We start from the raw sequence: 27,669 nt of genomic DNA on the forward strand, positions 1-27,669 counted from the left end.
CACATCAACTGACTGACTGTGAAATCAATTGGTCAAAAATCAATCTCATCGTGTTTTTACATCCCAACCCCCTTTTGTAATTATACCATAGAGCCAGCCAGGTTGTCTCAAGCGGTGACGGAATACTACCTAGTAGTAGAAGGTAATTCGCTTACATTGTTGACTGTGAATGTGAGTTGAGGAAGAGTGAAGACCATGTCTGAATGACGTACTACAGTGTATCTGCACAATATATACATGGGTCTACTTCGTGTCGGCATTCTATTTGAACGCCTCGTGCTTGTTCATAGTGTAAATTCAGTCATAGGATCATCTGTTCAGTGTCAGTGAGACAAACCAAAAAAAGCGTTCCAACTCATACTCACTGTCAGATTCAGGTTTGTCTTGATTGCAACGAATATCCCTGACAATCGACGAATAGCAGATTTCTGATTTGGTAAAGCAACAGCCGCGTTCACTGTCAATAATGCCCGAGTCTGCAAAAGATGGAAAAACGAAGGACCTAGACGAAAACCCCGGCAATATCTTGCCGCTCCGCATGATGAGCAAGGTAGCGCGTGGATTCGGGCGAGGATCTTCCGATCTGGGGATTCCGACCGCCAATCTGGATCGTGACGCGCTTCAAGTGGCACGGCCTAAAAACGCCGGAGGTATCCTTCATGATGACATTCCGTCTTTTGATGGTCTTCCTTGTGGAATCTACTGGGGATTTGCGCGAGTAGGTGAAAACCCTAAGTTTGTGGGGAAAGAAGCAGAAGGCGGGTCCTCGTTCTCTGGTGTTTACGCCGCTGCCGTATCCATAGGATACAACCCAACCTACAATAATGGTGCGTTATACAGCTCTTTTTGCGTTGCAAGCAATTTCGCTTTCTACTCCTTTACAATTAATGTAACTGCTTGTTTTCTTTTGGTTCCATTTAGAGACAAAGACGATTGAACCACATTTTATTGCTCCATCATCAGACCCGCGTCGACGGGTAAGTTCATGTCAAGAAACGGTACTCACAGATTTCTACGACCGCCCGATTCGACTTTCCGTGGTAGGATACCTTCGTCCCGAGCTGCCGTTCGACGGATTGGGGGCCCTCATTGAAGCAATCAAGAATGACATCGCGACAAGCGAGCGATTGGCAGAGGGAAAAGATTCTAGGACAATGCAAGAGAAAGAATGGGTAGCTCTGAATGAGCCAATTGAATGATAGAATATAAGATCACTGTTTCCATTCCCCAAATCTAGCCATGAATAGCTCTTTCTAGTACGGATCAGTGGCTGCCTTATTCCGCTGTCGCTGGTTGGCCCTTCGTACTGGACCACCACCACCTACGACTGGGTTTCTGGGTGTGGTTGAAAATTGTGTAGCAGCATCCGTCGTCGCCGTCGGCATCTGAGACGAAGGGGCTGAGTGAGCGTGCAGACCCATGCGATTCCACTCGCACAATCGAGCGTCTTCGCCAGCGGTCAGAAGTATCGACGATGATAAGGGTGCCCACGCACGTACGACCCCTCTGTGGCCTCGGACGAGAGCGTGACACGGTTGCCACGCAGCCCGTTGAAAATCCTCCGTGAGCCGAAACAGAGCAGTATTTCCATCCGCGGTCCCCGCCACCAGCTGTAGTTCATTGCTACCGCCATCCCACTTGGCGTCAACAAGATAGTCCATAGGAGCAGGTGATTGACTGTGAATTGCTTGACCCAAATCGTGCCGCAGTGCATATCCAAAGTCACGTTTACAAGTTGATGTATTCAAATCCCAAATACTCGCCGTTTCATTTCCCGTCAAGACATACAAATCTTGTCGATTATTACCACAAAAGCCAATCCGACGAACAGGAGCCCTTACGTTAAGAACAGTCTGCATAGCAGTTTCTTCAGTCGCTTGTCTCGTGTCGAACAGACATGCCAGGCCGTCTTCACCCGCTGACACTAAAGTGGACGACGAGAGATCGACGAAGCGGACTTGCGTCACCTCAAGTGTATGAGCGTCAGTGTAGGATCCGACAGGATTTCCCCCATACCGCAGATCGAAAAAATGCACTTGTTCTTTGTCACTCCCAACGGCCACCAACGCACCGCTGTACCCCATAGAGAGCGTTAGAGTCGCCTGTCCAGCAGGAATCGACGAATGCAACTGCGAACCTGAATTCGGTGACTGACGCCAGTCCCAAACGACGATACGACCATCGCTACAAGCCGCCAGTAGCAAGTGACTGCCGGGAGATCCGTAGGCCAGCTCGTTGGCTAAGACGGTAGCGCTTGAGCCGCTATTCGTTATTCTCGGTATGCAGTAAGACGCTACAGGATGGAGGCGCTCCTGATCGTAAATCTGAATTTCCCCATTACTCAATGCGCAGCTCACCGTGCTGGACACAGCATCATGGGACAAGTTGAGAACCCAGTCGCCTTCTTCATAAGCATCATTTTCACTACCAATACCTTCGTTGGTGGCGATCGACGGTTTCTGAGGAGTAAAGGAAGTGACAATTGTCCGAGACGGCTTGAGGGCGGGCTGGAAATAGCTACTAGCGTTCCACATCGTAGTTGACGTGAGCAACGGAAAATGGACGTGAGGTGACTTGAAGTGATCTTTAATACTTCAAAAAGTGTCCCATGGTTTGTCCAGGTCCTTCTTGCAACTGTGAACGAGCCGATTGCGATACGCAAATGCCATTTTTATCGTCTCACGCAAGGAGAATTGCCTCAACACTAGTAGGTCCATCCTGTTTACGGTATCTCGTTGCTAGCTGTTCGTTGGTATTTATCGAATTACTTGTTTCTAAGATATTGCTAGGACAAGTTGACTTATCCAAAGTTCCTCAAAGGCGGCCTCTGCAACGTATAGCCATTCCACAAATCACGTGACTGTTTGTGAAAAATTTAACTTCATACTACTAATCGAACGACATGTTTCCGACATCCGAAAGCAAAAATACAGAAGCCACCTTTGTCGTTTTCACCTTGGAAAATGGACAATGGGGAAAAGAAGTCGACGACCTGGCAAACCCTCGCTTGGTGCACTCGCAATTCTTTTCATATGAGATTGAAGAGAGACAAGAAATTGATCTGTCGAATGCGGCAAAACAACGTCCCAACGGTTTTAAATGTCGCCGAAAAGCCATCCGTGGCCCGGGCTTTGGCTTCTGTCTTTGCCCGATTACCCAACGCCGTTGATCGTGGAATGCGTCGAGAGGGTAATCAAGTGTTCAGCCACGAAAATGTCTGTTTTCCTAGCGTGTTTTCTCAAGGAAATGGTGTATGCGTTCAAGGACCTAGTACGTCGCAACGAGCTGCTTTGTAGTACGTCAAGCCGCTTTCATTTTGCCTCTCACAAACTGGTTACGCGATATGCTAAGTAGTAGTCCCACACAGTATGATAACAACATCCGTAAGGGGTCATTTAGCGTCCCAAGACTTTCCTCCGGCGTACGGATGGTCCAAGTGCGACCCAATTGCCTTGTTTGAAGCTCCGATTGAAACGTCGTATCGCGACGACATGCAGCCCCTTGAACGCATGTTGAAGTCATTGTCACGTCAAGCCCAGGTCCTAATTCTCTGGTTAGATTGCGATCGGGAAGGAGAAGCCATTGGCGATGAAGTACGTACCGTGTGCTTGGGGTCAAATTCAAGGCTGCAGGTGTACCGGGCACGGTTTTCGACCGTGTTGCCAGTTGAAATTGAGAGAGCCCTACAAACACTAGGTCGAGTGAACGAGTACATGGTGGCAGCGGTCCAAGCCCGATCTACGCTAGATCTACGAGTAGGTGCCGCCTTTACACGATTTCAAACCCTACGATTGCAACGCAAATTTGACGGCTTTGCTGAGCAGGGTGTCATCTCCTACGGCCCATGCCAGTTTCCGACTTTGGGATTTGTTGTGGAGCGATGGGCACGGATTGAGACGTTCATCCCAGAGGACTTTTGGCATTTAGAGCTAGCGATTTCTGTGGATGACACTTACCACCAGCAATCGCAAGAAGAAGACCAAAGTGCTGCTCGTGGACGTACCCAACAAAATCGGACAATTCACTTTTCGTGGAAACGCGGATACTTGTACGATAAACTTCTGACCACCGTGCTATTCGAAGAGTGTTTGGAAGCTGGAGAAGCGGTCGTTACCGCAATGAATGGGCGCACTAGGAATAAGTGGCGCCCCGTCCCACTAGCAACGGTCGAACTACAAAAGCGGGCTTCAATGTACTTGCGAATTGGATCCGAAACCTTGATGTCGGCCGCAGAAGAATTATATCAACAAGGTTATATATCCTACCCCCGTACCGAAACAGAACGTTTCAGACCAGAGTTTGAGCACCGCCCATTAATACAGCAATTTTCCTCACTTCAAGGGGAGTTCGGGGCCTATGCTTCCAAGTTGCTGAATGAAAATGGGTTTCAAATTCCTCGTGCGGGGAAAAGCGATGATCAGGCCCATCCTCCCATCACGCCTGCCAAAGCCGTTGATCCAAATACTATTCAGGACCAGATACAGCGAAAAATATATTCTTTGATTGTAAAGCACTACTTGGCCTGCTGCTCTCGTGATGCTGTTGGGAGAGGAACAACGTTGACAGTCCGAATGGGCACCGAAGAGTTCAATGCAACTGGTTTGATGGTTATCGAGAAGAATTGGTTAGAAATATATTCCCCCTGGGAACGTTGGGGCTCAGGGCAGGGAGAATTACCTCCGCTCCAAGTCGGTAGTCGCATAAGGCCGACATCGTTCCTGATGAAGGAGGGTCGCTCAGGCCCTCCACAACCCATTTCAGAGGTGGAGCTTATTTCGCTCATGGATCGCAATGGTATTGGAACTGATGCCACGATTGCGCAACACATATCCACCATTCTCGATCGCGAGTATGCTAGAAAGGACGGCAGGCAAAAATTTCTACCAACACCTCTGGGAATCGCACTCGTGGAAGGCTACAATTCCATGGGATATCAACTGAACAAGCCCGACTTGCGCCGTGAGATGGAGGCCGAATGCAACGAAGTCGCTTCTGGACGTAAAACTAAGGAAGAAATTATGGTGCCCATTCTTGCGAAAATGAAAAGCTGCTACGAAACGGCAAGAGCTGAAGCTCGCAAGCTGGACGAAGCTGTTGCACGACATTTTCCTCGACTCGGTGCCGGTGAGAGCACATCTCAAGTTGTGGAAGAGAGTTTCAGCGAATGCGGAGTCTGTCGCAACAGCATGGCGTTGAAGCAAGAACGAGAAAATAACAACCGTACAACAGCTCGCAACACTGTGCGGCGCAAACTGTTGTACTGCAGCACATGCCGGGCAGGCTGGACTTTACCACGGGGTGTAGTCCGACCAAAAACAGAACAAGAGGACAATGGTCCTCCTGTCAAATGCCCCATATGTCAATTTCAGGTGATTCGGATATTGCGAGGGGAGGGCTATGAAGGCAACGGTTATCACGTTTGCCCCAAGTGCTTTTCGGATCCACCTTCCGATCACGGTGGTGCCAGCAACGCTGGCGACTTCCGCTGCTTTGCTTGTCAACATCCAACCTGTGCTCTCGCCAGCGGAACACCGGGAGGTGACGTTGAAGTCTTTCGATGCCCCTTTTGCCATCCATCGGCACAACCAACTTCGACCTCTGATTCCGGGAAAGTATGCGTACGCAAAACATCACGCGGATACGTACTTTCTTGCAACAAGTATGTACGAGGTCAGGACCGATGCTCGTATACAATCTGGCTCCCCAAGGAATGCCACAAAGTCTCTGTGCTCTCGGGCGATGAAAACCAAAACGAGATCTGTGGTCGATGTTCCTCGCCGCGTGCTGTCATTCGCAAGGTCCATTTCGTCTGGAAACCCGGTAGCGTTCCGCCGCACTTGGGGCGTGAATGCACCGTGTGCGTGCTATGCGATGCCGATTTTCGTCGTGAACTCAATATTTCGTTGCCACAGATGAACCAAGTACAAAGTCGACCCCGCACGACAGCCGGTCGGGCAGGGCATCGCGGTGGAGGTGGAACAGAGACAGGGCAGGGAGGTGCAGGAAACACTTGTTTCCACTGCGGCCAGCCCGGTCATTTTGCCAACAGCTGTCCAAATAGATAGTTGTGAAAAAGTCCCTATACTGTGGAGTATTTCCCACAATGACAGCAAATTGATAGCTTCGATAGGTTTACCACTTTAGTTTGAAAGGCATGTATTTTCGTCTGGCCCTCGTCGGTAGATGAGCGCGAATGCTTCAAACCTGTAGTTGTGACAAAGGCCCTATAAGTGTTGATGCCGACCGGCGCTATATTCGAAAGTCAGCTCGGCCCGGACTACGGCATCGACACGGGGTAGGCTGGGTTGACCACGAGACAAACGCAAGCGGATTGCGCAGTCGGGCTCACCATGAACATGCCATACGTAGCGTCTGACAGTGAGCTTCAATTATCCACCATGGAAGATTGCAGTGACGATGGCACGGAGTTGTCGCCGGAGCCTTCTCCGCACGGTCCACCGCAACCTCAACCCATTCCAATTTGCGATTCTACACCAAAAACGGTAGACCAGCGACAGCAATTTGTATACCAAGACACTAGCGAAGAGGAAGAAAGCTTGCCATCGCTTCCCGAAGCACCTTCTCCCTATTCTCCACCGCCGAACTCTTTATTCAGTGGAGAATCCTGGCAGCGAAGTTCGAAAGGTCACCGACGACGACGACCGCCTTTGCATGAGGTCCGATTGACTTCCGAAAGAGCCAACGGAGGACAGGCCGGTGGAAAGAATGACGATGACGAAGCCGTCGTTGCCACCAACCAAACGTTTGCTTCTGAGCCTTCCCTCGGTCATCGCATTCATCGTCTTCTCAGACAAGAAGGAACGCCAGTCTCTTTTCGTGATCCGTTCCCTCCTCAATCAGCAATATCCATTCCTCCCATATCGGCGGATCGGTCGCACTTATTACCCGCCGTGCTCGCCCTCAAGCGTGACCTTCAAACGTCCCATCAAAGCCTTTACCTATTGCAGCAGGAAAACAAAGCCTTATCGTCCGAATGTGATCGGTTTTCGAGCCAATACGATGTTTGGCAAGAGAATTTCAACCGTCAGCTCGATCTCTCCAGACAGCAGCAGGAAGGGCTCGAACAAGAAGTGGAGCACTTGAAGCAGCAAAATCATTTGTTAGTGGAAGAAAGGAAAGCAGCGGCTATCAATGCCAACGAGAATATTGAACGTCTGAAACGAGAAAAAGCGGAAGCTCTTGAGGAGACAGAATCCGTGAGGACGTCACTGCAAGACGCAATTCACCTTCTCGAATCTGAAAAGGAGCAACTCGAAATAGAGAAGACCTCAACTGACTCCAAATGGAAAAAAGACCTAAAACGGCTTGAAAGCGAAAGAACAGAAGCAGAGACTTGCTTACAACAGCGCATCGAGACACTAGAAAAAGAGAAAGCTTTGGTCGCTTCTCGACTGCAAGAAAAAATGGACGACCTGATAGCCGAGAAGGTCATGCTTGAATCCCAACGAAAGGAACAGGTAGGACAGCTCGAGAAAGATCAGAAACTGCTGAAAGCAGAGCTGGCGGAACAAATAAAAGTTTTGGCAACGGATGCGACATCAGTGGAAACTGGACTTAGGCACGAAGTGCAGCATCTGGAGAAGGCCCTCGAAACGGCGATGACGGAAAAAACTATACAGGAATTGAAGTTCGAAAGTCTTGTTGCAGATAACCTTAGCTACGAGCAGCAACTGGCGGAAAAGAAAGAGGAAAATGACAGCCTTTCCAAAACTCTCGCTCAATTGAGGCGAAGTGCTGATTCAGGTGGGGATCGCAAGGTCGAACAGTTGCAGACAGAGCTTCTTGATGCAAAGGCACGTGTTAAAAGCGCAACAATACAAGGTGCGAGAAAAACCCAACAAGCTAAGGAAGGCGGAGAGAAAAAATCACACTTACTTCAAGGCCAAGTCAATTCTTTACGACTGGAAGTCGACCAACTTAAGGCTGTGGCAAAGGAGTCCGAGCGTCGACACCGAAAACAGATGGCCGAAACAGAGAGAAAGACTGATGACTTACAACAGGAGGTCAAAAATTTGAAACGTGATCTTGATGAATCGACTGAAAGGGCGAACCAGCTGATGTCGGAAAAGGTTACGCTTCGAAAGGAAGCGATGCAAAGACGACCGGAATCCGTCATCAACGTAGGTTGCCAAACTGATTGTTTTGACCAAGGGACCGACACACGAGAGATCTTTGTTCAGACAGACGCTGTGCCACTCCCGTCACTTCCAGGGGCAACAAGGCAGCCTGCTGCTACGATCAAGATGAGATTGAATGTTCCTCAGCAGCTGGTGCTAGTCATTCCATTTCAGAACGTTTACTGCGCATTCGCGATGTTGCAGAACGGGCTCGGATCGACCAAAACTTTCGGCGAGAGCTGACTCGAATTCGGGCCCAGCATGAAGGCGAGCTCAAGTCCGTCAAAGATAGCCACGAGCAAACTCTAAAGGACATTGTGCATGGCGCGAAAGTTGATGTTACAACCAAGGCTAAAGACTACAAGCGGAGGCTTCAGTCTGAATACGAAGTGGAAATTGAGGATATGAGGCGAAAGCATGATGCCCAAGTAACTCAGGTAAATTACTGTGTGCGGTGGCCTGTACACATGTTTAATGAACGTTTTCTCATATTTTACGACTGCTCTCTCTCCATGCTTGCAATAGGTCAAGGTACGGCTAGAGCGAGAGCTTGAAGAATCAGAAAAGGCATTGGAAGCGACAATCAATCAGCTGTCAGCAACCACCAAAGAGTTGGAGCGAGAAATGATAGCTCGAGAGGGTCTACAGCAGACAGTGCAAGATCTGGAGGAGAGAGTGCAACAATACCAACATGATCAGTTTGTAGGTCGTAGCGAGTTGGAGACAAATACCTTACAAGAAGGATGGGCAAAGAAGACTATGGAGCTCGTGACATCAATTCAGAAGGATTGCAATGATGTATTCGATCGGCGGAAGAGAGATGGAACAGCCCATCAATTAGAAACAATGCGTGAACGATGGACCGACCCATCGCCTTCTCTTACCAAAATTTCAGAACCTACACACACCTATAGAGACCGATCAGCGCATGTGCTGCCAGTGTGGCATCAAAGTCGGTCTTCATGGAAACCCAACACTGCGTCAATCGACATTGATAAAGCGCTTGACGAGACTGAAGCTATCATTCGAAGTCTAACTGGGGTAGATGCACTATTATAAAACGAAACAATGCTGATCAATACTATATGTTGGTCGACACGTGCCGATTGACCTATGCACTTCGACTATTGAGCAACAAAGTTATTGGTCTAAAACTTGGATTTATTATTATTTTTCTCTTCATGCTTCGCCGATGCGTGAAAAAAATAAGCCACTGCTGCTCTTTTGCGTGTAATCTTTTAAGCGATGCGGTAGATAAGATGAACACCACTATCGGAAGAAACGATCCCGCTCATTTCACCCGGTTGCAACGCGAAAGCTGCTTCTTCGAAAGGACGCTGCATTTGCCCTGGTCCAAAAAATCCTAGATCTCCTTGGTTCGAGAACGAACCACAATCAGAACGTGATGTGGCGTATTTGGGAAAGGCTTCGTCCAATCCTTCAGCAATGATACGATGTTGGTACGATTCCAGTTCTTGGCGAGCTTGTTCTGGTGACAGCGTAACTTGCTCGCCGGTGCGACGGGAGACGGGATTCCGACTTCCAGTGTGCTTGATAAGAAGATGAGCTGCACGGACTTGCGTCATATTATAGCGATCGGGATTCTCTCTGTTGCGAATGTGACTATCGAAAGAGGCGGTATACCCAAACGAAATTCACTGTCAATATTGAGGTCGCTCGAAAAGTACCTCCTCCGTGTACCCCGGTATTTTGTTGAACATTTCATATGAGCATTAACAAATGTGACATTTGCTACGAATCATGGGAACCAAATTTCGATAGGTCGAATACGGATTAGGTAGGTGAATTCCCTGTCAACAAACTCAATTGCTACGGGACGATAGACAGGGTCGATATCCCAGCCTCTGCGCGAAAAATTATAAACCATATAGTCACATATCTTCACTAATGGATAGTACAAATATAAATGTAAACAAGACGGAATCTTAAGGACTACACTTTTACCAATTGGTCGAATAAAATGCCCACCAGGTAGGCCAAACCACCCCCGAATCCTGCAATTATAAGATTTTCCAACGCCGCGGATACCCAATTCGTTCGAGTAGCCCACGTTTTGACCGCACCCACAATCATGAGAGCTACTATTGTCAAACCTGTTGCAACAATCAGTCCCATTGTCGGGTTTTCACCGCAGCAGGCGAAAGGTAGAACGGAAGGCAGGGATCCTATTGCAAAGAGTGCACACGAAAACAGACCAGCGCGTATCGGCGAACGCTCTTCCTTATCTATAACACCAAATTCAAGAGCAGACATGATTTGCAACAGGGCTTCCGGATTGCGACCGTAGTGTTCGTGAATCAGCTTGCGCAACGTTCGTTGGTCCTTTGAAATACCGATCAAGTCCAAGAGTTCACCCAGTTCGTCAAGTTCTTCATCTCTATACCTCTCTACATGAAATTTTTCCAAAGCCAGCTCTCCATGAATAACTTCGTTTTGTGATTTTGTGGCAATGTATTCACCAGCACACATGCTGACTGCCCCCGCGAGGGCACCGCTAACGGATGTAAGCAAGATGTCTCGAGATGTCAGACCACCACCGGCCACACCGGCTACCAGTAGAAAGGTGGAAATGATACCATCATTAACACCGAGAATCATGTCTCGCCAGTACTGTCGATTGTCACCGAGATGTTGAAGTTTCCTTCCATTCTTGCCGAGATCCCCGTCGTAGCCTTGACAATCTCGTGGTGGAAGAGACTCGTATTTCGTGTTTCCCTCAAAGTTTGCTGCGATGGGAGAATTAATCATGAGAACAAAGAAGCTGCGGTCTAAAGCCGAAATAGGAAATTACCGACTGGGAGGCTGCCAAATTTCTGTCGTAGAATTTTGTGGATGGTGTACCTTTTGTTGCCGCCATCGTCTAGACGGAATAGGCTCTTTACGAAACATTTTCGTCGGTTCTCGTTTTCAAACATATAACAGTGAATTGGACCGCAGCCTTGGATTACAGGCCAAGCTCGTCCCGCGCATTAGAAAGTATAAGCTAACTGTTAGTTCACGTGACTGTGAATAAGTCTGTCCGGTGTACGCTATCCAAACATCTTTACATATCCAGCCAAACATTTTCGTATCGATCTGCTCCACACAAAGCTCCGCAATAAACGCTCAACCCAAAGTGGCATCAGTGACCAAGGCCTGTAATTGGAACGCGCCTATGTCTCTCACAAGCACAGCGGAGCAACTTTCTGATGAAGAATTACGAAAGTGGTTGAAACCGAACGTAACGGAAGAAGATGCCTTGAAAGTGCTGGACGCCTCTTACGTTCCTTCCTCCGGCAGCCAGCACCGGCGGATACTGAAACAGCTCGATAGTTACGACGACGCCAATTTCTGGGTCGAAATAAACAACGTACAGTATCTTCTCAAGTTTCACAATGGGGTGGAATCCCAAGACTATTTGCGATCCCTGGAGGGGGCTGCTGGGGATTACCACAGGCATGGTCACCAATCTTCTGTCATTCACTGGCAAACCACTTTGATGGAAATTTTGAATCAAGAAGGAATACGCGCTTCGATACCCAGACCCCCACTATCGGAATCGTACATCGACACTGATGACCATGAAGACGAATCAAGTCTCCAAACCGGTGTTGGAAAATGGCCGGACAAGAATCTTGTCCAGGTGTGTGTGCATGAACTACCGGTAGTGTCTAGTGAACGTTCGCCGTGCAATCTTGTTGTGCGACTGTTGACGTGGACTTCGGGTAGGCCGCTGAGCGCACTGCGAGCTTTTCCCGTGGAGACCCTTGCCGAAGCTGGTCGACTTTTGGGACGTATCAATCGCGCCTTTGACAAACTGACACTAGTGGATTCGGCTACGAAGACCGTCTCGGATGCTTTCCATCGGTACGATACTTCCGTGTTGATCCCCGGGAAAAGGTATCATCAATGGGATGGCAAACACACGGCCGACTTGGAATCCTTTGTGCAGCATATTCCGGATCAGAAACGTAGAAGCCTCGTAGAGTCAGTTCTGGATGCCTTCCAGCGAGATATCCTGGATACTGGCATCGACAAGAAGTTTCGGACGGGGGCCTTACATGGGGATTTTAATGACGCCAACATTTTGGTAGACGAAGATCTAAATGCTACGGGTGTAATTGATTTTGGAGATTCCATAATAAGGTAAGTTTCGCAGCACGACTCGTCGCTGTTGCTTGCGGCTCATCAAACTAGAGTGCCCGGATCCATTTGTGCGCAAGATCGACCGATTGACAAAATATGTCGTCGGAGGTTAAGTTCATGATCGCCGTGCTGGATACTTCATTTCGACGAGCAAGATTGAATGAGGGAATTAAAGCACCCGAATGTCAACGCTATCACAGCTTCTCAGTTGGTGAGAATGATTGTGACGACGGCATTCAAACACCATATCTGATACTGTCCTTTCTTTGTATGATTCGTCAAAGCTGGCGAGTATTGGATATTTCCGTAGCTATGGCGTATGCGACATTGTCTGTGTACGGTAAATCTAAGCGTATGATTTCTGCCGCGGCTGCTATTCTTCGCGGTTACAATGCAGTTTATCCTTTGACCGAATTGGAACGCAAGCATTTGGTGCTACTAATGTGCTGCCGGCTCGCTTGCTCCGTAACACTCGGGGCGTTCTCGTTTCAACAGAATCCTGAGAACAAGTACTTGCTGCTTCATTCCGAGCCAGCATGGGAAGCTCTCGAATTGCTTTGGTGCTCCGATCCGGGCCGGCGGTTTGAAATATCCAATGCGGCAAACAGTCTTTTTTCTCAAGCTTGTCTTTACAAGGATTCTCTACAGGGCGTGGTGGATTGCTCCGATATTGATCTTCCTGATCCAACGGTCCCTGATTATTTCTCGTCAGTTCGTGCTCTCCCGATGCCAACAGGGCATCGACAAGCCAGCAAGGATGACGTAAACGACTGAGATTGACATCATAGCCTTTGTGACAGAAATCGTAACGAAACTCGACGCGAGAAAAAAATACTGACAGTGAAGACATACTGTTTCGCAGTAAAATAGACCCTGTCTCAAGTTAAAGGAGGTCATCTATCAATTACAAGAGAAAGGCCTGCTGTTCGTGAAACAAATCCGAGCAGCTGTCACAATCGGAGATAGCGCTTTTCCTTCAACGCATTTGACGGTTTACCATGACCATACATAAAGGGGTTTCTAGAGCCATATGGGCATGGCGGTCTGAACCGAACGATGAAATCTTTTTGTGACAGGAGTGCGAATGCTCAGGTCGTTGTTGTGAACCTGTCACCTTTGAAGGGCAAAAGGTAGGTGATATTGCTGAACGAGGACATCTAGATTTTTACTGGGATTCAATCTTTTTAGGGTTATTTCTATGGTGAAATGGAGAAGAAAACCGTGGTTTACATCGGAGCCGAGTATTAGGCAGTTAAGGGCTTTCAAGTTTTTTAACTGTAAGATTTGCTGGAGCTTTGGCAGACGTGAATACCGTGTGGTAGGTTGTAACTTCTAGTAACGTTTACATTCGTCTACGACTCTGACCCTTTCTAGTCTTCGGGAGTTACGCACGGCCCGTCAAAACCTTGCGCAGTCAAGCCACCATCCACACCAAGGATCTGTCCAGTGATGTAGCTCGAAGCGGGCATGCAGAGAAATGCGATAGGGTTAGCGATCTCGTCAGCTCGCCCCAAACGATGTAATGGAGTCCATTCTTTTACTTTGTCGAGTTGCGTGGGATTCTTTTGCACGGCTTCTTCTAGCATTGGTGTCATGGTCATCCACGGTGTAACCGCATTAACTCGAATATTTCGGGAAGCCCACTCGCAGGCAAGCGTCCTGGTGAACTGGTTGAGCGCGGCCTTAGACATGGCGTAAACGATTCCAGTGCCCGAACTCTGTACCCCGGCCGCAGACGATATGTTCACAATCGTGGCACCGATTGGATCAAACAATGGCAAGCAAGCCTTGGACAAAAAATACGCCGAGTCGACATTTGTACGCATCATACTTTGATATTCTTCTGTTGTTTGTTCTGTTATAGGCTTTCGAACGTTCAGACCGACGTTGTTGACGAGGCCGTGCAAATTCATCACATGCTCCCCGACCGCCTTTATAAGATTTTCACGTCCGTCTGAGGTCGATACGTCGCATGAAATATGAACAATAGACGACTGTGGGTACGCTTCTTGCAGAGACGTAACAAGGTCCAGGCAAAATCCCCGTGAGCAGAACAGAACCGTCTTGGCCCCATGCGCGAGCAAGGCTTTGACAGTGGCGAGACCGATGCCTTTCGCGCCACCCGTAACTAAATAATTTCGCCCCTGTAGAGTCCAGCTCTGTAAAATACGCTCGGACTCCTTTATGATATTGTCCTGCATGATAGGCAGATGCACAAAAATTTACATTGGATGTACAACTGTCATGTAAGATCGACTTTTGTTCGAGACAGTGAACGTTATGCAAAATTGGGCCGCATGCTTTAGATTAGACTTCGCTCTTATTTCATCGGTTCTCTTGCGTGACTTTGAAAAGGAATATGGAATACCTTAGTTTACTTGTAGCCAATTTTTTATAATAGTAGATACTATTCTATTTCCTGAGTCCACCTCCACCAAAGCATCATCGATGTCACAATCTATATTCACGGGCAATCGAAAGTGTTACTAATCACCCGTTCCTACGCAAAACTAGCAAGCTCACTGATCTTTAGATCAACAAAGGTTTTTGCGTTTTCCGGCAGAGGAAGAAACGCAATGTCGGGGTTCGGAATGGCCCCTTTTGGCGCCAATCACATTTCGACAACTCACACTACCTCGATCGATGCATCGACTCCATGGGTGGCAGCTTCGGACGGAAATCTACCTCTCTTGCAAACATCATTGTCGGCTCTAAAGTTGACAGTCGCAGCACAAGACGAGAACGGCTACACATGCTTGCACGCGGCCGCTTCGTACTCTCAACTACCGATAATAGAATGGTTACTGACCCAAGACTCAAGTCTACTCCACCAGGTCGACAAAGACGGCGACTCGGCCTTGCATTACGCGTCGACAGTCGAGGCTTGTCAAAGCTTGGTGACACAAAGCATCGACGTTCAGACTAGGAACCATTCGGGGAAAACAGCCCTTGAAGCCAAGCGTGCAGAACTCGACGAACTCATTCAGGACGAGGACTTTGAAGAAACAGATCCCGAAGCCGTCACATTGCGCAGAGTTGTAGAATATCTGGCATCGCTCTCAACAATTTCACAATAGCGATTTTTCCAGCACCTTACAAAGAGTTGAAGAAATCTATGACAAAAAGTTCCTCCTGTCTCGGGATGAGCAATGGCTGTGTATCCTCACAGTAGTTCTACGAGAGCAGTACACTATCCAGAAGCATCCCGTGGTCGATGTGAATTAGAGGCTCAATAATTTGTTCGGAAGAAATCATTCAGCTACCGATAGGTCGCAAACGGTTGCGTTTCCGAGGCACTCACAGGCTGTGTGTCTACTGGTCATTTGAAAGGCTCTTTGGGCTCTACTCCGGAGAACTAACAATGGGAGACAGTTTTGCCCACATTCGATTTTCCGATCTTGACGAAGTGTGTCATTTCCATCCGGAGATAGGGAAGTGTGTCACAGGTATTACTATTATCGATTACCATAGACGTGCATGTCGAATAATTTAAATAATCGATGATTCAAGGGCAATATTAAAAATTTAACGGTAAGGAGTTAAGTAAAAAATTTCGTAGACTCGACAGATGATGACTTCCCGCCTTCCTTTCTCACTTTCTAGCAAGTCGAACGAAGAAAAACGCAAACCTCACCATGAGAGCAACAAATCTTCCCCCCACGCATTCGAATGCGAGTCCGCATGACCGAAAGTCTCCATTCATGAGATCAATCTATCAAGAACGTGGATCACCGCAACTTTGGTCTTCGCCGGTGAATGAGAACGCGAGATATATCGATATTCGTATTCCCGCAAATGCTGACACAAATTCTCTCAACTCTTCGCCGAGCCCACACAACTGGAAGACAACCCATCGGCGCAGCACAATGAGCCCCTTCACACCTTCTTTTGTGAGCTGTCGTCCTGTTTCACCCTACGGCTTCCAGCCCATCTCCGGAGACCCGCAGCAAGACCAGCGCGTAATGACCCCGCTTCAATTCTCGCCAACACCGATGTCGCCGTACGGAAAAATATCTCCCAGTCCTTCCGTAATGACGGAGGAAACATCTTCCCTCACATTTGAAAGCAACAGCCGCTACAGCCCTGCAACTTTTCGCTCTAATACACCATCGTCGTTTCGATCAGTTACACCCCAGTCGGACCAGTTCATAGACAGTAGAGGCCAACGTGTCACCACACCACGCCCCAAAACTCCAAACGGCCGCAAGTCACCCTTTGCCAAAAAAGAAGAAGACGATGCGGTCCGAAAAACTCGTATTAAAACTGAGCTTTGCATACATTACGCGAATGGTAGACCGTGTCCTTTCGGAGCAAGTTGCACCTATGCACACGGTGAAGAGGAGCTTCAGTTGACTAAACTTCTGGATTTACACGAAGCTGGTCTGATTGATGTCGGGATCTTTCGTACAAAACCATGCTTGACTTGGGTTGCAACAGGATCGTGGTACGTACAAGGGCCTGCAAATTGATAGAATTCTACTTGACTGAAAAGAGCAAAAGACTGACAATGATTTTTCTGGCTATCCTATTCGTAGCCCGTTTGGAAAACGATGCACCGCCATACACGATCCTCGAGTGGGCGGATCCCATTCATCTTGGTTGCCTCATACCGAGACACAAGGCAACACAATGGCTACAGACATCAATGTGGAGGCTCTTCACCAGAAGCGTCAACATTCGATTTTGTATGGAACCCCGTTTGGGAGTCATTTTTCGCTGGAAAATGATTCTTGGAGTGACCTGTACAAGCTCGTATGTCATATCAACTATGCCAAAAAGGGATGGATTGACAAGCGTCGTCGTATGACTGTTGATCCAGTAACCAAGTTAGAAGTTGCTCTTCTTATGCGAGGCGAAGCCAACTGGAGTTTCAAGTTTCGACCACAACACATCATTCACGACGAACTTTGCATGGTTCTTCAGGAACGTGCCTTTCGAATAGACAGTCAACTACTACCTGTGGAAATTCCGCAGCACTCATATACCGCTAGCAATCAAAGCCACATATTTGTACGAGAGATCGCCTTCGGACCCGATGAAGATCCGACCGTACGAACGGTTGGTCTTTGGTTCAATATTGATGAGCGAGATGTCCTAGTGTGTACGTCTCAGCAAGCTAAGCGATTCCGTTGGAAGCGGGGCGTCAATATAAAGGACGACACTCAACAAACAGGGAAATCTTCCGCATTCGAGACCCTGGATCACTTCCCTATGATTCGCCCCCATGACAGGGAAACATTCGGCTTTACCACAAGTCTCTTAAAACACCGCCTTCGAGTCGTGCGCGCAGAACGTATATGCAGTATGAGAGGACGATTTGACGCCTTGCAGAAACTTGAGGGTGACAAGCAAGTTCTTTATAAGCGATTCTTGAATTTGGCACATTGCTGGAAGGTTTGGCTGTGGCCAATCAATGATGGAAGGGCCAGCGTTGACAAGCACACGCCAGTACCACCAGTAGATGGAAAGTACGAATTCGGTAGGACTGCATCGAACCTTACTAGACTGAACTCAAAGCTTGAAGAAACCAGTGCTCCAATATGGCATACTGTGAACGAAATTTGGGAGTCCTTCGTATCTGCAGACTTTGAAAACCTTCACGTGAGTTTTTACATTTACAAAACTGGATTGTAAAATGTGACCTCTTTACTAACATTTCAGGGGAAATCATCCCTTTTCATCATACAGGTTGAAGAACGTGTATTGCTCAACGTTCGACTTACATCAAGCAAGCGTCTACGACCGTTTCTGCAGCTTGCGCAAGGCAAACCCCTGTCCCTGGACAGGCGCTCGCCGCATATCCTGAAACACGATAGGACCACCGAAGAAAACCATCCTTCGCATTCTCAAGATCAGGATCGTTGCTGGAAGTCGCTGTTGCTGACTTCTGGAAAATCCATAGAAAACAGTGAATGGGAACTGGTTGAACAGCATTTCAAGAACTCTCGAAGCAATAAGGTTCTAAACATCATCCAAGATAAAACTGCATGAAGCGATTGAATTGCTTGCGATAATTGTTCTTGACAACCGTTCCAGGTCATTTAGATCGAGTGCTCTCCATGTAGATGCTTCTGGGTCTGTCGGTTCATGTTACTTTTAGCAAATAACATGGATAAAAAGATGCTCCATTGTTGGCTTGGATATATGTTTTTAGTGAAGTGATAGGCCGCCAGCGCTCGCCCACAGTGCAAAGAGCAGGGCTACTGCAATAGCAGCATAAACAGGATCATCGCCTGTCAGTCGAAAGGTTTCTTTTCGATATCCACCACCTTTTCCTTCTACCAGTCTATCTTCCAATTCGTCAATGGTTCTTCCTCCACCAAGGAACAAGCGCTCTAAAGGACTCCTCTGGTCTGACAAGAAATCCTTCCGTCTCTGGACTTCGTAATTTTCGCCAGCAATAGAGACGACTCCACTCATGTTTTCGCAATTTTCGATCGCCGCAACACACTCAGCAATAGTGCCGTCACGTTCCATGATTTTCGACAAAGCATCGAGGGCCCCTAGATGTCGTCTTAGCTGCGACATTGTGTACCCCAGCGCAAACCGAATCCTGTTTTCTTCATCTCGTTCGCTGATACTCGGCTCGGCCGAACGGTAAATCTGTCGTAGTTGATTCAGATCAGCTACTCCGCCCTCGGCGTTTCCTATTGCCCAAAGGAAAAGGCGTATACACACTGTATCAGAATTCAATACTCTCAGACAAAAAGAACATTTTGTATACATACCGAACGCCAAAATCTCAGAGCACACACCAGCCACAGAGATTGCTGATAGCTGGTCTAATGTTGCTTCATCAAACCCTCGAAAAGGCCAGGAATTGGACGGCTCGTTCCGTGACGCGAGTTTGAGGAAAGGATTGTTTGTGTAGTTCTGAGCATTTCGGAAAACAGACCTTTCTTCGACAAGCCATGCACCTCGACCTGTTTCCGAAAAGAATGGGGCATCAAATGCTGACAGCTGATCCGCGGATAATGCTTCTGAATTTTGTTCAACTCTCCGTGCCGAGAGGGATTTGTCAAACCCTAACTGACTTGCCAAGTCGAAACTTCGATCGGTGTCGGCTAGAGGATAAAAATTGACGGCATTTTTGACTGCGTTGGCTTGGTAACCTGCTACTGGTAAACCCAGTAGATGTCCCATCAAAAAATGTCCAGCCTCATGTTGCAGCATTCGCTGTCGATATGCCGGAAAAAGTTCGCGCTGAACGGATACAAGGAAAGCTTGCAATTTCTCAGGTGTCGCTATTCCGTAACCCACGAAAATAAAAGGGGAAAAGCAGAACAACCATACCACCATAAATCGTAAAATCTCGGGCCCTGGTAGATGTTGGTTCGCGATAATGGCACTGATCGTGCTCGCTACCATTAGACACAAAAGTGACAAGGAGGCACGATCAGCATCACGATTTCCCGAAAGCTCGATAACATCCATAATTGAATATTTGGAATTCAATAGACGAGTCTGAATGGCTAAATCTCCGTCGGAGATGCCCCAAGACGAAGCCCCGGGAGGTATTTTAACGGATCCATAGAGAACTTGGCTTTGGGAGTCTCTATCTTCCAGTAAAATCTTCCGAAGTAGGCGCCGTGCTTTTGTGCCGCTCTCGCAAGTATTCAGCGATGCTAGAGACTCCAGGTCAACCTTGGCAAACTTTGATGGAGCTATATCGTCGCGCGCCACTCTCTTCGATTCGAGTCGGGTAATCCAAGATCTTTTCTGAAGGGTGATCGGATTCACATTCTTGCTGTTAGTCAGTACCAAGGCAGAAACACAAAGCGTTGGGGGCAGAAGAATCCAAATCGCGGAAGACCCTAAATACGCTTTCATGGGACAATGTCGTCTCTTCAGATCGTATAGCCTGTGTTTACTGACCGTAAAGCAGCTCAACCCCAAGAAATATATATACAGAACAAGGAATAACGACAATCGTAGCGAGAATCCAAGAATATGGGAAAGTATGATTGCGTCACCAACCACATTTCATGTTACTGTCGGATTGACCCCCTCATGAGAGTGAGAAAACGAGGTCATACACGTCAGCCTCGTGACAAAAACACTTTTTCACAGTCAATGAACCAGCCAGTTTCATGACGGACAAGAATATGTCTCTACGACAACAATAATCATGCAAGACAATGTCAATCCGTGGCAATACCAACAACAGCAAGAACCACTCAGTAAAACTTCAAGACAACAGACTACTTGATTGTTTCGCATCCTTCGGTTTGTTCTTTACTCTGATAATAGGAATACTTTTAGCATTAAGCTTATGGATAGAGAAAGGCGTTTGTCTAAGAGCTGCACGACGATTGGAGCTCCAATTGCTCATTTCTGCGGAGAAGCATTGCCTTCCAAAAATGTATCTGGTATTAGTGAGAAAGCAAGCACCCAATCTTCGGATCGCGCTGAATCAATTGGAATCTTTAAAATTTGTTCGTGCTCAATGCCTGCATGGAGCAGGCCGCGGGCCAATAAGCGCTTGCTCGACAAGGGTGACTGAAGAGACGGTATCGAGTCGAGGCTGGCAACAGGAGAGATTACTTTCAGACGTAGCTTCCAATTCTGCCTTTTTTCATCCAAATCCAGTTGCAAAAACTCTCAAAGCACAATTTACACTAAGAACATTTTGCCATCCCCCGTTCTTCCCTTTTAATGACAAAAAATCCGGACGCTCCGTGCACTTTCGAAGTTCTGCTTTCTCCACTAAAACCCCCACCGATAATTGTGACGAAGATTCAGTCAAAATATCGACACGAGGCCCGGATTCAGTCACTGCTGACTTTTCCAAATACTTGATAGGCGAGACCAGAGGTTCTATGGATCCAAAGTCCGCGGAAAGCTTGGCCAAGCTTCCAATGACCAATCTTCTGCAGACCCCTCCATCCATCCGGCGGCGAACGTTGCTGGATTTGAACAAGGAAAAGTACGAACGCATTCTACACTCTCAACGCATGGAACGAGAAAAATCTCGCCTAAAAACCAAATCCAACGTATATCGCGCACTGATGGGCAATGTTGTGATATGTGCTGCAAAATTTGGAGCCTGGCTGAGTTCGGGAAGTAGTGGGATGTTAGCCGAATTCATTCATTCCGTTGTTGACTGCGGCAACCAGGCGTTACTCTTAATCGGGCTCCGCGATTCACGACTAGACGCTGATCGCAAGCACCCTTATGGCTACGGGAAAAGCGTTTACTTCTGGGCGCTTGTCTCCGCTTTAGGGACATTCTTTTTAGGCGCCGGTGTCTCCATGACACACGCTGTTGATAATCTTTTGAATCCTTCGTTGCACGATATCCCTATTGAGGTGTGGGGCGTCCTGGCGTTTTCGTTTGTTGTGGATGGATATGTTCTGAGCAAAACAATTTCCGAAACCATGGCAACAAGACCCGCTACCACATCCTATTACAAGCACTTGGCGAACATACGTGACCCGGCCACATTGGCAATTTTGTTGGAAGATGGTGCTGCCTGTCTAGGTGTCGTGTTGGCCTTTGGGGGCATCGCTGCTTCTCACTATACCGGAAACGCAATTTTTGACGGAGTGGCTGGTGTTGGCATTTCGGCCCTGCTCGGTGTCATGGGGATTGCCTTGGTGAAAATGAATCATCGATTTTTACTGGGACAGGCGGTAGATCGCGAAATCACCGAAGAAATCGGCAAGATTTTATTGAGCCGACGCAGCATCGATAGCATTCGGTCGGTACAGAGCCAATGGACTGGACCCGAAACGTTTTCTTACAAGGCGGAAGTCGATTTTGACGGTACCTATCTCGCCGCCCGGCTAATGCCTATCTACCAAAAGGAGTTTGTAAAAATTCGGGACACAATGGATACTGAACTGCAAGTCATGCTGGCTTTATACGCTGAAGATGTTATGCGGACGGTAGAGCGCGAAGTGCGACATGTAGAAGCCAATATTCGAAAAAAATACCCGGGTGCGGAGTATATCGAGCTTGAGCCTATGAGTATGGATGCCGACCGCTACGCTTTGGACGACAACTTCATGTCGGAATTGAAGCGTGCCGAAAGTGATATTCTCAGCAACTACATACGATCTATGAAGAAGGAAGAGAGCTACGAAATGATGGAATCTCGTTCCCCAAATTCTTCTACGGCTTCCAGTGACTCCAGCCGACTCGGCAATGACTTGGCTGAAGGATTTCCCGGTAAGGCGAAGACAGCGTCCACTGACAGGAGGCCTCTTTCGTAGCTGATAAATAATTGTAAAACAGTATGTAAAACAGATAAGCTATTCTGTCGAAAAAGGATGGTATTGATTGTTGAAAAAAGACATCTTGATGAAACGAGTACTGTTGTTACAACCACAGGTAACAAATCATATTCATTTAAAAAGATGTTTATTTGGGAGCACCATTGACAACATTAAAAAAGTCAGCTGTCAAGGATGCACCCCCGATCAATCCGCCGTCAATATCCGGCTGTTCTAGCAGATCTTTGGCGTTGGCACCTTTCATGGAGCCACCGTACTGAATACGAACCTTGCCGGCAACGTCTGCGGATACGTTCTGTGAGATCCAGTCTCGAATCGACGCGTGAGTCTCCTGGGCCATTTCGGGTGTCGCGGTCAAGCCTGTACCAATCGCCCACACGGGCTCGTAAGCAATCGCGATACTGGACCAATCTGATTCGGTGAGAACAGCCGCGAGAGGCTCCAACTGAGATGCGCACACATCCATTGTTGTGCCGTCCTCGCGCTGTTCCTTCTTTTCCCCGATGCAGAACATGACTTTGAGGCCGGCATCGATGGCAACACGGGTTTTCTTGGCGCAAAGATCAGGGGTTTCTCCCGGCATTTCAAATCCTTCACGCCGTTCGGAGTGTCCGATGATGACCCAGTCGCAACCAATATCCTTTATCTGAAAGGCGCCGATTTCACCGGTGAAGGCTCCGTTCTTGTCGTTGACGCCACAATCCTGTGCCCCGATCTGGATATCGTCACGAAGCGAGCTGAGAAGCTGAGGAAGATACACTGAAGGGCAGCAAATCGCTACTTCCACGTTGGAAGGGATCGGTCCAGCCTCGTTGAAGGTTTTGACGAGTTCCTCATTTGAGGCAAGGGTTCCGTTGCACTTCCAATTGCCGGCAACAAGATACTTGCGTTCTCCTTCCGCAGCAGGGGTAGACGATCCGTCAGGGCGAGGCATTGTTCGGGGATTTGAAGTAAACGAGCTGACGCTTGGCAACACAAGAGATGTTGACGTACAGAAGGTTTTGCAGTTTTTGTGGGAGTCAAGAAGAAACAACGCACGAAACAGCGAAGATTATCCAGTTATTTTGACTGTGAGGCCAGGCCGTTTCTGGCGTTCGCATTCACAGGCAAGATATTTCACGACCCTACCGGGCAACACGTGGAGAGGAAAACAAAAGATTCTCTCGCGCATGAGGGGAACCATCTGGTGGCTGCACAGTGACGACACGTGAATTCGCAATCGGCCTGAATAGTGTCAATGTTTGACGTCAACAACGGGAGACGGAGTGTCAAATTCAGTCACGATTGACAGACTTTCCCAGCATTTTGTGTTACAGATAGTGTTTGCTAACTCGACTCATGGGTAGGTACTGTAAAAACGTGGTTCATAGTGTCAACCAGCTCATCTAAGGCAGTGTATAAGACAATTCCTTTTTAGCGCATAGTAACGGCGGTCATGGATATGTTGCCTCGCTGTGATCTTCGATTGCTTCTCCCTTCCGCTTTCGTTCCTCAGCTCGCTTCAGCATCTTTTGCCGTTCCTTCACTTCCAAGTTGTTAAGTTTGCGAAAGTTTTGCTTCAATAAGGTCGCCTGGTTCTTGTGAAGAAAACGTACAAAATCATTTATTTTTGCGAAAATTGATCTCGCTTCCACTTCATCGACCCCACTAGCAACCAAATCTGGTAAACGCACCAAGAGACGGAGCAGGTACTCGCAGCCGTAGATGTCGACGTCCCGAACCTGGGCATACTCAAGAATTCGATTCATTACTCGCACCTGCGGTAACTCTGCCTCATAAAGAAGGCGAACTGGCAACGCCTCGTCAAAAAACATCATCATCCCATTGGCCATGTCGATCCATTCTTGCGAATTATTATCGTCACAGGAATGTTTTGTATCGACAGTCTCAGCTATAGAGCTATCCAAACTAATGATACCTTCCTCCTCGTTCGCCTCGTTTTCCAATGGAGCGAACAGATCTTTGTTCCGTTCATCGGGTAGTATCAAGTTCTTGGTAGAAAGATATTGAGTCAAAGCTTGTCGAATCGTAACGGATGTAGGAAGTTGTGGTACCATTTCGCACTGACAGATAATTTCCCAGTCCTCCACAAGGACTCGTTTCAAGGCAAACGGGAGGGAAATCTTGTTCGAATTGGATTGAGCTCGTTTGTTCGTCAAAGATTTCTGCCGAAGGCTTAATTCAGCTTCTAGGTTTTGTCGTGTCCATCCTTCCTTCATATGTTTGAATTGCGGTTTTTTAGACACCTTCACGTCTGAAAATTCAACATCCGCTGGAACTCCTTGCTCTTTTATCTGGCCAAGTTTGAATTCCGCGTCGATTTCAGCGCGTTTCTTTGTCCACGCGCGAAGAAATTCTACACCATCAATCGTTTGGAAAGCCTTCTTCCCCTTAGCTTTTCTAGACAGCACCTTTTTTAGTTCGGCGATTTCTTTGGCAAGGCGAGCTGCATATGTTTGCATTTCTACGCTGTGATCAAAGACGTTGTGTTCAGGAACCCAGCGATCCCAGTTCACGTTCCATTTCTGATAGTGAACGAAGTAATGCCAGACTGGTTCGTCCTCTTTTTGTAAGGCAGTGTCTGCTTCGTCACTGTTTTCAACGAGGCCAAGTGGAACCTGTCGATTCCGATGAATTCCGTAGAGGCGACGCCTTACAACTGCTTCGTAACAAACACCGTCATTGTCCCTTGCGTACACGCGATCGCATTTATTGAATTTGGGAGAAGGGGGCGTTTCAGCGAAAGCTGATGCAATCGTATTGGTCGTAGCCTGTGCTTCTGTCTCGTTCTGTAGGGGGTCTGGGAGCGTTTTCAAGCATTTCTCGGTAGCTAGTCTCGGCCATAAACTTTCCTTGATATCAGCCAAACGGATTTTGCTTGCGTCCCCGGAGCAAAGGACAGCGCTTGGCTGCGTAACTAAATAGTTAGCAATTTTGTTGGTTGTGAGTGACTGCAACCAAGGACGAGATAATTTAAAAATCAGTGATACCAACGGTTGTGCTGATTGTCATGGACTGTGAGGGCGCGCAAAGTGAAACGTGTGCGTTGCTTACTCTCAGCACACCATCGTTGTTTCACTCCCAGTTGATGCAGGTTATTTTGAATCCAAAAACCAACCTGGGGTGGGGTGGTATATGGTCTGATGTCATGTTATGATTTTTACAAATATCTTTGGAATGTCCTTGGGGACAAAGCCAACAAAATCATAGACTCTTTCTCAGAGACGATGTGCTTCCGTTCCAACACATCACTTTTCACAACACTTGACTCAGATACTATTTTTGTTCTTACACTTATCTTGGAAAGTGAAGTACCCAAGGACATCGCCCTATCTTTTCATTTTACATTGCAATAATGGCACTGTTAGCGAGAGCAACGTCGCTGATAACGGGATTGACCTTGATAATGTTATTTCAGGAACTATACTCGTACACAGTCAGCCCGCAACCATTTCTTCACTCCAAAACGGAAACAGCATTATCATACACACATCCCAATCGATATCGATCTCGGCGACACCTTATAGAGAATAAAATGTTCTCTACTTCCAATGAAAACGAAGAAACTCCCAACGACGCCGATGAAGATGGTGACCACGAAAACGATTCGTACATGGTGAACGCTTCCTCAGAGTTTCTTGACGACACCTCTGCGAGTAGCGGGAATATGGTCAAATCGGAAAGTTCACCAGCAAAAACATTGGACTGGGGTGGAGCGTTAGGAAAACTACGGCAGCGTGTGGAAGATATGGAATCGGGAAAAGCAGGAGATGCTTCACAAGTTCTTTTTCGACTAATGTCTTCGGAATCACCCAACCAAGCGATTGGCTCCTTCGTTTCTTCGGCCAATCCTCAGGTCGTTCAAGCCATGTCTGGCGCCGTCAGTAGCTTGCTAGGTGGTCTTTCCAATCCTCAAATGGGAGCGGATGTACTCGTGAAAGCGTCTGGCGATAAAATAGGCTCACTCTGCTTCCATCTTCAGATGACTGGGTATATGTTTCGAAACGCCGAGTACGTGATGGCCTTGAAGGAAGTGATGCACCTGAGAGGATCGACATCTCTACAGGATTACAAAGATGCTTTTGATCGCATAGATGCAGATAATTCCGGATTTATCGAATATTCCGAGATCAAGGAACTATTGGACGACGTCTATGAAGGTTCGACACCAGCGTATGAAGTGGAATCATTCATCAAATTTTTTGATGAAAATAACGACGGCAAAGTTTCTTGGGAAGAGTTTGAACGCGGATTGGGCAGTGCCATTGCACAACAACAGCAACTGGTAAAGAAGCTTAACTTGCTTGCGCCCGCTGCTCTTGACGACGATGACGACGCACCCAACCTGGATCCTGATGTGACGGGAATAGTCGAACTTGAGCTTGAAAACGGAAAAATTGTGGAGGTGGAAGCAAAAGAATACATTCAAAGCCTCAAAAAGGAAGCGCAGGCTTTAAAGGACGCTCTGAGAAGAGAAAAGTTTGGCGGGGCACCTCCCAACCCGAGAGCTGGCAATGGCAGTGACCTCTCTGCAAATGAACCTGGGGAAGGCTTCGGTGGAATCACCGGCTATATTGCGAGTCGTCAGGGCGATCTGAAAGCGTTGACGCAAGGAATTAGTCCCGAGATTGTGAGCACGATGAAAAAGCTTGTCGATTTCGTTCTAGAAGGCGGAGAAAGTGGGCAGACGAAAAACGTCCCGAAGGAAGAAATCCACATGGAAATTCCAGGATCTGCTCTGCAACAACTAGCGCTCTGGCAATTGATTCTAGGATACCGACTTCGCGAAGCTGAAGCAAAAGGCGACTATTTGAAGCTTTTGGAGTAAAACATTTATTCTTAATTCATTTGACAACAAAATATCAATCAAATCGGATTAGAAGGCGAGGCAAAGAAGAAGAAAAAAATATTTTGACCTAATCTGGCTTTCTTCTCCAGCCTCTCTTTGTTGTCTTCCTTATACCGTTCCCATGCTTCTTCGCCATTGTGTATGGTCAAACAGTCTTGTACATCATTGTGCAGCTGCTTGCAAGACCAAACTACCATGAGGCCTTTCTCCTGCGCGCATTCGGCAAAAGCTTTCACTTGTGGCTTGCAGATTTCCATAGCCGCTTCCTTGCATTCCCGACGCAGCTGGTGCTCGGCGAAGT

At 47.6% G+C, this 27,669-nt stretch overlaps 15 protein-coding genes across 15 annotated transcripts; 8 read left to right on the forward strand and 7 right to left on the reverse strand.

The window, feature by feature from the left end:
* Positions 1 to 466: 466 nt before the first annotated feature.
* On the forward strand, positions 467 to 1,044 carry RFK (riboflavin kinase; the record flags this gene model as incomplete). The annotated part of the gene is made up of 3 exons (XM_002181549.1): positions 467 to 827; positions 922 to 977; positions 1,009 to 1,044. The coding sequence occupies 3 exons, from the start codon at positions 467 to 469 to the stop codon at positions 1,042 to 1,044; spliced, it is 453 nt and encodes a 150-aa protein (XP_002181585.1).
* A 209-nt stretch (positions 1,045 to 1,253) lies between these two features.
* PHATRDRAFT_47416 (predicted protein) lies at positions 1,254 to 2,636 on the reverse strand (the record flags this gene model as incomplete). Its single annotated transcript, XM_002181720.1, has 1 exon — positions 1,254 to 2,636. Exon 1 carries the CDS (start codon positions 2,532 to 2,534, stop codon positions 1,254 to 1,256), a length of 1,281 nt encoding a protein of 426 aa, XP_002181756.1. The 5' UTR covers positions 2,535 to 2,636.
* A 327-nt stretch (positions 2,637 to 2,963) lies between these two features.
* PHATRDRAFT_47417 (predicted protein) lies at positions 2,964 to 6,065 on the forward strand (the record flags this gene model as incomplete). Its single annotated transcript, XM_002181550.1, has 2 exons — positions 2,964 to 3,295; positions 3,368 to 6,065. The coding sequence occupies 2 exons, from the start codon at positions 2,964 to 2,966 to the stop codon at positions 6,063 to 6,065; spliced, it is 3,030 nt and encodes a 1,009-aa protein (XP_002181586.1).
* Positions 6,066 to 6,350: 285 nt separating this feature from the next.
* On the forward strand, positions 6,351 to 9,197 carry PHATRDRAFT_47418 (predicted protein; the record flags this gene model as incomplete). The annotated part of the gene is made up of 3 exons (XM_002181551.1): positions 6,351 to 8,080; positions 8,233 to 8,575; positions 8,664 to 9,197. The coding sequence occupies 3 exons, from the start codon at positions 6,351 to 6,353 to the stop codon at positions 9,195 to 9,197; spliced, it is 2,607 nt and encodes an 868-aa protein (XP_002181587.1).
* An 86-nt stretch (positions 9,198 to 9,283) lies between these two features.
* PHATRDRAFT_28730 (predicted protein) lies at positions 9,284 to 9,752 on the reverse strand. Its single transcript, XM_002181721.1, has one exon. The coding sequence runs from the start codon at positions 9,722 to 9,724 to the stop codon at positions 9,377 to 9,379; it is 348 nt and encodes a 115-aa protein (XP_002181757.1). The 5' UTR covers positions 9,725 to 9,752; the 3' UTR covers positions 9,284 to 9,376.
* A 339-nt stretch (positions 9,753 to 10,091) lies between these two features.
* On the reverse strand, positions 10,092 to 10,907 carry PHATRDRAFT_37632 (predicted protein; the record flags this gene model as incomplete). Its single annotated transcript, XM_002181722.1, has 1 exon — positions 10,092 to 10,907. The coding sequence occupies one exon, from the start codon at positions 10,905 to 10,907 to the stop codon at positions 10,092 to 10,094; it is 816 nt and encodes a 271-aa protein (XP_002181758.1).
* Positions 10,908 to 11,273: 366 nt separating this feature from the next.
* On the forward strand, positions 11,274 to 13,642 carry PHATRDRAFT_47420 (predicted protein). Its single transcript, XM_002181552.1, has 2 exons — positions 11,274 to 12,284; positions 12,485 to 13,642. The coding sequence occupies exons 1-2, from the start codon at positions 11,314 to 11,316 to the stop codon at positions 13,056 to 13,058; spliced, it is 1,545 nt and encodes a 514-aa protein (XP_002181588.1). The 5' UTR covers positions 11,274 to 11,313; the 3' UTR covers positions 13,059 to 13,642.
* On the reverse strand, positions 13,625 to 14,515 carry PHATRDRAFT_21608 (predicted protein). Its single transcript, XM_002181723.1, has one exon. The coding sequence runs from the start codon at positions 14,483 to 14,485 to the stop codon at positions 13,655 to 13,657; it is 831 nt and encodes a 276-aa protein (XP_002181759.1). The 5' UTR covers positions 14,486 to 14,515; the 3' UTR covers positions 13,625 to 13,654.
* A 239-nt stretch (positions 14,516 to 14,754) lies between these two features.
* Positions 14,755 to 15,548, forward strand: PHATRDRAFT_47422 (predicted protein). Its single transcript, XM_002181553.1, has one exon. It carries the CDS (start codon positions 14,861 to 14,863, stop codon positions 15,359 to 15,361), a length of 501 nt encoding a protein of 166 aa, XP_002181589.1. The 5' UTR covers positions 14,755 to 14,860; the 3' UTR covers positions 15,362 to 15,548.
* A 602-nt stretch (positions 15,549 to 16,150) lies between these two features.
* PHATRDRAFT_37636 (predicted protein) lies at positions 16,151 to 18,275 on the forward strand (the record flags this gene model as incomplete). The annotated part of the gene is made up of 3 exons (XM_002181554.1): positions 16,151 to 16,728; positions 16,820 to 17,885; positions 17,946 to 18,275. 3 exons carry the CDS (start codon positions 16,151 to 16,153, stop codon positions 18,273 to 18,275), a joined length of 1,974 nt encoding a protein of 657 aa, XP_002181590.1.
* A 159-nt stretch (positions 18,276 to 18,434) lies between these two features.
* On the reverse strand, positions 18,435 to 20,139 carry PHATRDRAFT_47423 (predicted protein; the record flags this gene model as incomplete). The annotated part of the gene is made up of 2 exons (XM_002181724.1): positions 19,013 to 20,139; positions 18,435 to 18,961 (listed from the first exon to the last, which is right to left on the reverse strand). The coding sequence occupies exons 1-2, from the start codon at positions 20,112 to 20,114 to the stop codon at positions 18,435 to 18,437; spliced, it is 1,629 nt and encodes a 542-aa protein (XP_002181760.1). The 5' UTR covers positions 20,115 to 20,139.
* A 1,099-nt stretch (positions 20,140 to 21,238) lies between these two features.
* On the forward strand, positions 21,239 to 22,246 carry PHATRDRAFT_13994 (predicted protein; the record flags this gene model as incomplete). The annotated part of the gene is made up of 1 exon (XM_002181555.1): positions 21,239 to 22,246. A coding segment is annotated over one exon (1,008 nt), but the record flags the coding sequence as incomplete, so codon positions are not given.
* A 271-nt stretch (positions 22,247 to 22,517) lies between these two features.
* On the reverse strand, positions 22,518 to 23,521 carry TIM_1 (isomerase triosephosphate isomerase). Its single transcript, XM_002181725.1, has one exon. It carries the CDS (start codon positions 23,451 to 23,453, stop codon positions 22,647 to 22,649), a length of 807 nt encoding a protein of 268 aa, XP_002181761.1. The 5' UTR covers positions 23,454 to 23,521; the 3' UTR covers positions 22,518 to 22,646.
* A 346-nt stretch (positions 23,522 to 23,867) lies between these two features.
* Positions 23,868 to 25,202, reverse strand: PHATRDRAFT_47425 (predicted protein; the record flags this gene model as incomplete). Its single annotated transcript, XM_002181726.1, has 2 exons — positions 23,868 to 25,111; positions 25,177 to 25,202. The coding sequence occupies 2 exons, from the start codon at positions 25,200 to 25,202 to the stop codon at positions 23,953 to 23,955; spliced, it is 1,185 nt and encodes a 394-aa protein (XP_002181762.1). The 3' UTR covers positions 23,868 to 23,952.
* A 594-nt stretch (positions 25,203 to 25,796) lies between these two features.
* On the forward strand, positions 25,797 to 27,347 carry PHATRDRAFT_47426 (predicted protein; the record flags this gene model as incomplete). The annotated part of the gene is made up of 1 exon (XM_002181556.1): positions 25,797 to 27,347. Exon 1 carries the CDS (start codon positions 25,875 to 25,877, stop codon positions 27,345 to 27,347), a length of 1,473 nt encoding a protein of 490 aa, XP_002181592.1. The 5' UTR covers positions 25,797 to 25,874.
* Positions 27,348 to 27,669: the final 322 nt, after the last annotated feature.

This window comes from Phaeodactylum tricornutum, chromosome 13 (assembly GCF_000150955.2).
Source record: "Phaeodactylum tricornutum CCAP 1055/1 chromosome 13, whole genome shotgun sequence".
NCBI classification, from domain to species: Eukaryota; Bacillariophyta; class Bacillariophyceae; order Surirellales; family Neidiaceae; genus Phaeodactylum; species Phaeodactylum tricornutum.